This window comes from Epinephelus moara, chromosome 2 (genome assembly GCF_006386435.1).
Source record: "Epinephelus moara isolate mb chromosome 2, YSFRI_EMoa_1.0, whole genome shotgun sequence".
NCBI lineage: Eukaryota > Metazoa > Chordata > Actinopteri > Perciformes > Serranidae > Epinephelus > Epinephelus moara.
In genome coordinates, this window is record NC_065507.1 from 5,159,379 (window position 1) to 5,170,798 (window position 11,420).

At 41.3% G+C, this 11,420-nt stretch overlaps 1 protein-coding gene across 1 annotated transcript; it reads right to left on the minus strand.

Annotated features, from left to right (window-relative positions):
* Positions 1–1,844: 1,844 nt before the first annotated feature.
* Positions 1,845–11,015, minus strand: LOC126404169 (porphobilinogen deaminase-like). Its single transcript, XM_050067207.1, is given in 16 exon segments — positions 1,845–5,684; positions 5,783–5,875; positions 6,551–6,604; positions 6,717–6,836; positions 6,937–6,975; positions 7,072–7,185; positions 7,590–7,665; positions 7,758–7,835; positions 8,017–8,094; positions 8,730–8,785; positions 8,994–9,043; positions 10,243–10,315; positions 10,672–10,725; positions 10,881–10,922; positions 10,925–10,990; positions 10,992–11,015. Coding segments are annotated over 16 exon segments (1,191 nt in total). The 3' UTR covers positions 1,845–5,510.
* Between the last annotated feature and the right edge of the window lie 405 nt (positions 11,016–11,420).

Below are 11,420 nucleotides of genomic sequence, written 5' to 3' on the forward strand. Positions count from 1 at the left end.
ACAAATCTGCAGCAACTGTGTGATGTCATCATGTCAATATGGACCAACATCTCTGAGGAATGTTTCCAGCACCTTGTTGAATCTGTGACACCAAGAATTAAGGCAGTTCTGAAGATAAAAAAGGGGTCCAACCTGGTACTAGCAAGGTGTACCTATTAAAGTGGCTGGTGAGTGTATATAGCAGTGAGTTGTATATGTAGTGTGCATCAATTTATTTTCATTATTCATTAGAAAATGGTCAGCAGGCCACCCTGCCATCTATCCCAGGCCAGATTTGGCCCACAGGCCAAAAGATGAGTATCACTAGTCTCGTGTATTTTAGCAGCATCTAGCAGTGAGGTTGCAGATTGCAGCCCACTGGAGCTTCTGATTTTAAAACATTCACCAGTCACTTTAAATGCTTTAATTCAGTGAAGGCACCCTCTTCGTTGTTGAAATCCTTGGAGTAAAGAACTTGTTCCTGTTGGATGACCACACCACCATGAGCTGTTGCTCCTCCTGTTTCTCCATCTAGTTGCAGAGGGTGTTCAGGATGTTAGGTGACCCTGGAGCTCCTCAGAGGTGAGAACTGCTGCCATTGTCTCGACTCTTCCTCCTGTTAAAACTGACAGACCCTGGCCTTTAGTTTTTATGGCTGGTAGAAGACTGGAGCTGCAAGACTCTTTCTACTTTCCCAGTCAAGTGTACAGTTCAAATATTTGAGGACAAAAACCAGAGTGTGATGTGAGCTGGAGGAAGTGATGGGGCAGAGTGGGCTGTGACCACTGTAAGAGGAAGCTCCAGCTGCTTTCTCAACAGAGGAGGCATCCTACACATGAATGACTGGAGCCCAGCACTGCCGCAAAACGTATTGAAGGCTTTTAATGATGGTAAAACAGCCTATTGAGTCTAAATTAGCCGACATTAATAGTCTAAATGAGCATTCAATCATGTTTAACCACAAGGCAGTGACTCTGCATTGCTCTATTTATAATTATTTGGCACTTTAACTTTGCAGAGCTGGCAGTGAAAGCAAACACATCTGTCCTCGAACTACTAAATTCTCTATTTCATTCTGAGACTTTTACTTTTTTGGATTTAGCATCCACAGCTAGCCACCGAGGAAGACTCAAGACTAGCCGCTGCTATTGAGGTTCAGCAAAATTTCAAGGAAAAGGTGCTAGGCAGTCACTTTTAGATGTTGAAATGTTAAAACATTTTAATTTAATATAGAGGCTTCACATTTTTACAGTTGGAGAATGTAAGAATTTCTTAAGGCCTACAACACTGATATATAGAAATTAAAATGTAAAAAAAGAACATCCGTTATTCATTTCCAGATTTTTTTTTTGTCAAAGCCACTGGAGAGGGGCTAAAGAGCCACTTGTGGCATTATGATGTCACAGTGAAGTTGACCTTTGACTTTTTGAATATAAAATGTCATCACTTCATATCCCACTAAATATTTGTGTGAAATTTTGTCATAATTAGAGTATGAATTCTTGAGTTATAGCAATAAAACATGTTTTGTGAGGTCACAGTGACCTTGACCTATGACCACTAAATTCTAATCAGTTCATTCTTGAGTCCAAGTGGACATTTGTGCCAAATTTGAAGAGACTCCCTCAAGGCCTTCTTTAGATATTGCTTTCATGAGAATGAGATGGACACAAGGGCACAGTGACTTTAACTTTTGACCACCAATGTCTTATCAGTTCATTCTTGAGTCCAAGTGAACGTTCGTGCCAAATCTGAAGAAATTCTCTCATGATTCCTCAATGGGACAGACAGACAACACAAAAACATAATGCCTCCAGCTGATGCCGGCACAGAATCATAAAAATGGACAGGTATAACACACATAGCTTTATTGACATTTGTTTATTGACATCAGTAGTTTTATTTGACATTGTGTTGGAATAAGTGGCAAAACAAAGACACTTAGAGATACCATGTAAACATGTCGTCATAACGGATTGATGCAACAATGAGTACTGTGATCTAAATACAGGAACACTCTACATTAATTCATACAGAAATTAAAGCCAAAACAAATATGCCTCATAGTCTCTCTCAGGAGGTTTAAATTAAGGATAATATACAATAAAGATCCATAAAATAAAAGAAATACAATATGGCATCAAATTAACTGTACAGTCGGTGTACTGACACTGAATAAAGAAAGAATGAAGGCGTTGTTCGAAGTTTGATGTAAGGCAGATATGCAGAAATAATACATTTACTGAGATGGCACTTTGATAAAACTAACAAGACAAACTGTGGCATTGAATACATGTTTATTTCATTAGGCAAGTCATCAAAGTTGACAAGTTTGAAAATATATTGCTTCTGGAAACATTTCAGTTCTGATATGTGGAGTACAGCATCTGGCATGAAAACATTACAGCAAAAATGTTTTTCATTCTTGTCTTAGTTAATTTGATATATATTGTGGATGTACCCTACAGACATGCACTGCACTCACCAAAGCATATTCTCGTACTTATGACTTATGTATCTCTTAATTGTGAATGAGCATCTCTCAAAATTATGAAATAATTATCTCATAATTACAAGGAAAGGTCTAATAATTATTATCTCAGAAATAAGAAATATACGATAAGTACAAGATGCACATCTCATACACGAGATAAAGGTGTCATTATTAGGAGATAATTATAATTATGATGCCAAGTCATGATTACAAGAATACTGCCTCATGATGACATGATCTTTGTGTTGCAATTACAAGAAAACTATCTTAAAATCAAGAGATACGGCTAAGTTTTTTTGTTTGTTGAATGCAGTGGTGCTTCTGTAGATCTACACCACAACATACAAGAACGAGTCCATAATGGCCATTATTCAAGTTGTGAGTCAGAGTATACAGCTGTGAAACAAAGAAATAACCTGTGATACTTTCAGTCAAATACGATTTATTGAGCTACTTTACATCTCTAACACAACAGTGATTAACCCCAGTTCATGAAAGCCAATGGTACCCCTTTTCCACCAACATGGAACGGGCTCTATTCTGGTTCCTGCACCTAAGTTCGAACCGTTTGGAGCATTTTTACAAAAAATTAATTGGTTCGTAACATGTTAATTAAGAAATCATCAGGGAAGAGAAACATGCTGTGGTCTTAACAGTTGGTCCGTGCTTGTTTTTAGATAAAAACAAATAACAGGACAAACGTTCGCAGGTAATCAAGGCGACCGATCTTGCTACTATTGTTTACTTTACTTGTGCATTGTGAAGCGACCTCTGTTAACGACGCATCCTTGATTACAATGGTTCTGATCGACACTGGTGGAAACATGGCGTGGTTCGCGAGAGAGCAACAAGGTTCCAACAGTCCTGAACAGAACCGGTTCAAGAACCAGAGCTACTTTGGTGGAAAAGGGGTATGACTGAGTTCACTGCTGTGCCCTTTACCTTTTATACAGTCGGCTATACTACTACTATCCACAACTGTGGCGTTTACACCATATTTAAAAATAACAGGGTTCCCACACATTTTCATGGACAAAACATCAAAACTTTTCCATGACTCCTCAAGGACCCATAATAAAAGTTTGGGGGAAAGCATGCACTTCACTGTGTCTGCTGCGCTTGCCAGCCTGGTTACGATACTGTTCTACACACACAAATGCAGGAGAGTCTCACTTCCCATAACAAACACCACCACACTACGTCACATATACACGCAACGTCTAAAAGCAGAAGGCTTGGTCAGTATAAGTCAAGAAAAATGAGAACCGTGCAAGTTTTCCATTTGTATCAAGCATCAGATCAGTTGTTTGAGGTAATTTGCCTTACTTGACGTTGCACGTTTTGATGCGACAATTGCCCATCACAGTGTTGATGCTAGAACGATATATCTGTATATAAACTGACGCATATTAAAGCTACATTATGTCAACAGCTAGCTTACAGAAAATAAATTTGCTATTACGTTTAGATTAACGTAACAATTACTTTTATTACAAACATCAAAATTTCATGAGTTTTCCAAAACTTTTAATATTTACTAATACCTGACTCAGGTTTTCCATGACCGTGGGAACCCTGAAATGATCAGCTCACAGTTAATGCTTATGGGTCGATATTGCATCTGAGACACAATATCAGCAAAGCATAAACAGCTCAAACTGTTGCTAAATAGCAGCCCAGGACACTTTTAAAATCAGAGCAGGAAACTGAAAACAGATGCAGGGATTGCTTCAGCGTTCATGTAGTGGGACGCAGCTGCACAAACTAAGCATCACTAGCTGTGCCACAGGTGGGATAAAACCAAATGCGCCCTCCAGCTTCTCATTATGTATATTAAATATATTCTCTCTCTGTAAAATAGGTAGCTAGTATACTCTTAAAAGCAGTGAACCTCCTCAGCTGAAAATGAGCTGAATGAAGGAGCAAAGCTATTAGAGTTGTTCCAATACCAGTGTCAGAAAGGCATGTGATATTGTGAGCATGCTATTCCAAGCACAGATCTGATACCACATCTTCTATCACTAAACTAAAAAGTAGTTTCACACCTGCAGATAACAGCAGTTTTCCAGAAATCAGTTCTTCTTCACCAGCAGGTTATGCTGGTAAAAAGGAAATGGTATCAGATAGGTAATTGGTATTGGCCGATAATCAAGTTCAGGTATCGCAATCAGTAATGGTATCAGAACATCTCTAGAAGCTACGCGAAAAAGGTTACTGTATTTATCGGGAGGCCAACATGAAAAAACATCCTTCATTACATCCGTGTATAAGGTCTCCTGACTTGTGGCCACAGAGCTGATGAATTAAGGACTGAATTTACATTTATATTTACATTTCTCAACTCTCAAACCTAAATGAAACCCACTTCAGTGCAGTGCAGCCTGCTCCGAACAGCAAAATGTGCACACATGTTCGAAAACCCATCTTTGGTGCCATCAGAAGTCAGCTTCTTGAAATGAGAGTGCGTCTAAGAGCTTAGAGAAGAACTCTGGGTTACGTCTCTTTTGGGGAACAATGGACGCTGATGAACCATTCTTGGTTATGGGGTCAAATATTTGAGAATGTTTAGTTTTAGTGGCCTCCCTTTTAATATAGCGACACTGATACTGTACCAGTATACTTATAAAAAACAAAAAAAGCCAGTGATGGTGGTGTAACTGACGTAAATGTTTGAAGGCCATTGTGTGTTTGTCACTGATAATCCCGTATGGCTCAGGAGATGGTTCCATGAGGTACTATATGTAAGAGCAGGCTGGAACCAAGACCAAGAGTGCTACAGACTCTGAACAAGCTTTTAATGACAGCAGCATTGTAACACTGAGCACAACTTTGGTCCAAGTAGTGTTGAAAACCCTCAATAATTTATTTGCCATTGGCTGAGCTCACCTGGTGCAACAGAGTCGCCGTTCTTTCACTTTCAAAACATCAAATGTGTAACATAAAAAAGGAATTCAAGTTTTTACTTGACACAAGGCTGTGACTGACTGCACTCGAGGACCCGGTCACCTCCGGAGCCTTGACCCTCAGCTGGGCGGGATTAACTGGCGTCATTAAGTTGCCTCGCCACCGTCAAGATCTCCTTGGCTCCTTTGCTCAGCAGTAGGTTGGCCAGGTTGACCCCCAGCCGCTCAGCCCCGTCTAGGGCTTCACCCGAGATCTTGCTGGCTGTGACTCCCACTCGCTGGACCTGTTCGTCTACTTCCTCTACGCTCTGACATCACAAACACACGTTATCAGTATGATGGTATGAGGACTGACACAAATAAAATGTCATCAATGTGACGAAAACTGTGCACGCTGAGCTGTTACCTTGTCGGAAGCAGCAACAGAAACGCTAGTCTGCATGGTGTCCTTCAGACTGTCTGATCCATCCAGGCTGTAGACTGCCCCCGTCAGGTAAAGCTGCAAAAACAGTTTGACCCTCAACTTTAATACTTGAATATAAAAGCTAATCTCTACCTTTTTTTTTCTTATTCAATTTGCTTTATTTACAAACTTTATAACTATGTTCTGTAAAGAAACAGAATGTGGACGCTTAAACCATCAAGTCACATTAGCCCTTTTTACACAGAGATGGTGCTCATCGTGACAGGCACGACGTAAAACAACAGCGTCTGCCTCTAATATGACACGTGACATCCACGTTGGCAGCACTTTCTGAACAGTTGTATTAGGCCTCGATCATGCAGAGAGTGTTTCAGCAGCTGGAGGCAGCTTTTTGAAATTGTTCTTAATAAGACTGAAGCTTTTTGCTGGCGTTTTTTGTGTTGCAATGCGCCTGGCGTTTCTGCACTCTAGACGCCTGGCATTTTTGCCAAAATGCTCTGAACTCCTTGAGTTTTAGAGCGGAGGCGCCTCACATCATCTCTTTTTTCATCAGCTCACCCCCCACTGTCCAATCACGTGATTTAAGTCTGCAATCAAGGATGTGTTGCGAAACAAAAGAATAAAACTTGTGGGTGATAAACTGTCACTGTGTGAGAACATAAACAGGCACAGCAACAGTAACTAGAGAGGGGCGGGGCTTAGCAAATGTTTAGTTGTATGTGTGCATCTGTCACTACCCACCATCCTTACCTCGGAGTCCTTCACTTCTGTGTGTACAGCTACTGGAACACTGCACCCACCCTCCTACAAATGGAAGTTAAATTGAACACATGAAGATTTCCATATTTATACAATGTGAAAATACGTAAAAGAAAGTGTGTGTGTGTGTGTGTGTGTGTGTGTGTGTGTGATGTACCAGGCGTTTGAGGAAGGCTCTCTCAGCTATGCAGCGCAGCACAGTGTCTGGGTGATGGAGGACAGACACCATCTCCAGGATGTCAGTATCTCTGGCTCGAACCTCCACCGCCAGAGCCCCCTGACAACAAGAACACATACGGATGTAGTGTGGTATTTTTAAGCTGTTATTTCGCTCTCTATCTGTGTATTCATCATGTTTTCCATCCTGCTGTTCTCACCTGTCCGACAGCGTACATACAGTCTTCAGGCTCCAGGATCTACCAGTGGAAACAATCAGACAGTTGGACTGTTAGATGATGAATGTCACCCAGAGGGACCTCACAGAAAGGACTTCAGATGATCATGAACTGTACCTGGCTGATCCGGTTGTCCCAGCCCATTCTCCTGAGGCCGGCAGCAGCCAGGATGATGGCAGCATAGTCGTCCTTCTCATCCAGCTTCTTCAGACGTGTGTTCAGGTTCCCACGCTGCAGACGCCAGCTCAGGAAAACACTTCACAGACTGATATCCATTCTGGCTTGCTAACAGCATCACTTATGAGAAATACTACTCTTAGGCCCAGACACACCAAACCCACTTCAGCTAAAAAGTTGCACATGAACACACCGCAACAACTTCAACCAATGACCAAACAGCACGTACATTCTGCACCTGTGTGAGAGGACATAACTCTCACATCAGCAGACGGCGACCATCTTTAATCGTCATTCAGAAAGGGAAACCAGAAGATTGTCGAAAATTGATGCCCATCCCTAGTCAGGGCCTTAAAACCTTTCAGTAAACCTTGTGCAGTAAAATCTAAATAACTTCCATCGTATCTCCAGCTTTCATCATGTTCTGACTCACAACAGGAAGTCTCCTGAAAGGATACGATATCTTTGAATTGAAGGTGGGGAAATCTCTTCTTCAGCTGAGCGGCGCGGCGCAGTGAACTGGTGCCGATCACACTACACAAACACACAGTATGAAGAAGAGTTATCATACTTTTAATAGGAGTGAAAAACAAACACGACCAGTTTAATGTTCTCCTGGGCTGTACCTGTTTTCTGGCAGAGTATCAAGAGTTTTCCCGACATGTTTGGGGTGTAACACCACTGCATCATGGGGGCTTTCTCTCCTGAAGCAGCAGGAAGCAAAGAGATTCATTAATGTGATGTTCAGTTTCAGATTCATATTTATTTAGGTCTGTATCACTTTTTGTTTGATACTCAGTGATCCAGATTTAATTCAACATTTATACTGTTTCTCATAAAGTCAAAGATAATCAATATTTAACAGTGTTGTGTGAGTGCACTCACTTGAGCACGGCCCCGATGGTGAATCCTGAGGGCAGCGTGGTGGGAAGGTCTTTGAGTGAGTGAACAACCAGATCGACCCTGCAGGACACAGAGGAACAGTCATATATCCATGCTCCATTTATGTCTCATGGTATAATACAGCCTTTCAGTACTGCGTGTGTTTTACATCCTCGAGGCAGCTATAGATCAGAGTCACCTGCTACATCAGAGGCTGTGGAGGAAATCAAAGAACTTTCCTCTGTATGGATTTTATGTGGAGCACACAGTGGGTGCTCTTATAGATTTTCAGAGAGTATGTTGTGGATGTGGGCTCAATACTACATTTTGTTTAAAAGTTTTTTTGTCCTTAAGAGATTTTTGTGGCATGAAAATGTGTTAAAGCCGTAAGTATTGGCACCCAGTGGGTCTCATTCATGAAACGTGAGTGGAATAAATTTGTGTGTAAATTGATTGATAGGCTTTCATGAACATACACACATGCCCACAATCAAATCCGAGTTTTCTACTGCATTCATGAATCCGGTGTAGGTTTTTCATGTGCAAATCTACTCGCAGATTTACCCACATTTCATGAATGAGACCAAGTATCTGTAAGTAACAGCTACAATGTTCACTTTACAAGTGAGCCCCTGTCAGTGAGACCCTAACAGTTGGTGAAACAATGGTGTGAAGCCAGCGTGGTGTCAGCCACAGATGACAGCGGTAACACTCACTCATTCCTCTCCAGAGCGTTCTCCAACTCTTTGGTGAACAAACTCTTCTCTCCGATCTGCATTCAACACACAAAAAACAAATGTTACATCACATTTAAATTAAGACTTTCACAAGTTGCAGATCATACTGTACTCATTAATGCATCTACAAGTCTGCAGTGTATTTTAAATACTGACTGCTTTAGTGTTTGCAGATGTTGGAATAGGTGAACATGTCTGTTATTAATGTAACCTCTGATTTGTGGCCATCGTGACAAACCTCACCTTTGATAAAGCTGTGTCGAGGATTTTGTCTCCTGTCGTTGTCATGCCAACTGAAAGAGAGGAGATACAGAGATTTAATAATATGAGCAACCAGTGTCAACTAGCAACAACACCAATGTGACATTAAAGACACAGGTCTGCAGTTCATTCAAAAGTTTTTGGAGAGAGAGTGCACCCTCTGGCAGGCACACTGGAGGTCCAGACAACAATACTTTAGAAGACGAGACAAGCATTGGTTGTGTGAGGCCAGATAAGATAGAGGAAGTAATGACAACAAGCTACATTTTAACATAAAATATACAATATAGGGATGTACGATAATAGATTTCTTTGCTGATATCCGATATGCTGCTATATAACAACTTAATGGCCGATAACTGATAACGATATTGATATATCTACCTTTTTCCACACCTACTTTTAGTGAGCATTGTCTTTTCTATAGTGGAGTTAACATCACATTATATATGCATACTCTTAGAGTGACGGCCCACCAGCAGATGGAGACATGATTTTTTTTTTCAATGTACGTGATATTCATTTATTGTTCAATATAACAAAAAGCACGTTAGCTGATTCTGATTCATTTTAAAGCCGATATTGGCTGATGACGTGCTGATATCATCGTGCATCCCTTCTACAATATGTAATTTTCTGTCATGAGGGGTCTCTAAATCAAAAGAGTGACAAAAGATGGAGCAATGCCATCATCGCAGTCAGTTTCTCCCAGTCTCTTCCTCTTTAAACAAACAGACCAGGTGAATTAAACTGATATAAAACACTGAATAAAGCAGTTTCACATTAAAAATCACAGCAGGGGCGAGAGCCGAGCGGCCGCTAACGTTTGCTAACTCAAGATCCAGAAGTCCTTTGAGTAAAATCTTTCATCCAGTTAAAACATTTAGTAAAAAATGACCAAAACTAAAAAGTGTGTTGTAAAAATGTGGCTTAAAACTGGATAAGAAGTCTAATTTATGACAGAATGCATGATGATGATGATGATGATGATAAGACACCACTGACACACAGAGCGCTTCTCTCATGTTGTATCTTCATCTCATCTGATCAGTCCGATACGTGAATATTTTCATTTCATTTTTGTGACACAGTCAGTGTTTTATCTGTGCAGCTATTTTTGCCTATATAACGAATCTTAAATATGAATATTGTTATCCCTAATTTGCATGTTGCCAAATATGAAACAGGCATCCATGAAAATTCTAGAAAACGCTGTGATGAAGATCCTCACCTATCTCCACCTGGATGTCGGGGTACAGTTCTTTCAACTTGTCCGCCACGCTGTCGGTCTGGATGCGAGCCAGCTGCGACAGAAGAAGACACTTTAGCTGGATTGTACTGATGGTCGTAGAAAATTCAAACTCCCATCCACAGAGCAGACCATCAAATCAGTATGACACACTGGAGGTGGAAGAGTTATCTCAAAATGACACTGTTGAGGCAGAGCTGTGTTATCTCTGTGAGAGGAGCTCCAGATATGCAGCTCGGCTGTATCTGAAGCAGCACGCAGGAATGCTGCATCAGATAATTCATGTTTAACTGACACACTGTGGCTCTGTCAGGGTTGCATTCACATTTCAGTTAGAGCTAAAACCGAAATCAAAGGCAAATATTTAAAGCAGCAATCATGCAGTTAAGCTCATGTACAGCAGTACAGTACCTGGCTCTTGCGGGTTCCGATCCGAATGACCCGACTGACCTTTCCATTCCCGTCCTGCGGGGACAAAAGAGAAATCAGCCAAAAGAGTTCAAACTCACTTTCTGCCGTCACCGTTCAACATTCTCACGCCTCAACCAGCCTGACACTTAAACAACCACCTCTATAACCAGCTCATAAACGCACTGAACCATTTTCTCTGCCCGCCTCACCCTGATGTACTTGTAAGGTCCTTGCTCCATGATCCCGTGTGTCCGCAGCGAGCGTGTGCACTGTGGAGGCTATTGTGTCGGCTGTGTGGCTGGGACCGCCTGCTGTGTCTTGGTGAGGAGCTGGACTGAGGTCATATAGCCTCAAGATACTGAACAGTGGTCTTTTTTTACCGGACGCTCACCCCTCCTCCTTCAGGACCTCCACCCCATGATATCTCTGGTGCCAAAAGATAAGTGTGCCAATTCATTGAGTCCGTTATAAAGGCAGGGAGGGGCGGCTGTGCGGGGGGCTGGTGTGTGAGGTGTGGTCACAGGGTGTTTGATACATGGAGCGCTCTGCGGCTACAAACTTTGATCTCTGTGTCTGCACCATCAGCCACAAGTGGATGTAAAATGAACTTTTAAAGCAGATTTGTCACTTCTGTTTCTTTGATGGAAATATAAAATTTAAAAAAGTGTATCACTGGAAAAAAGCACTTTGTTTTAATAACATATGAACTGATATTAAACACGTTTACAGTGAACATTAAGACAATTTTT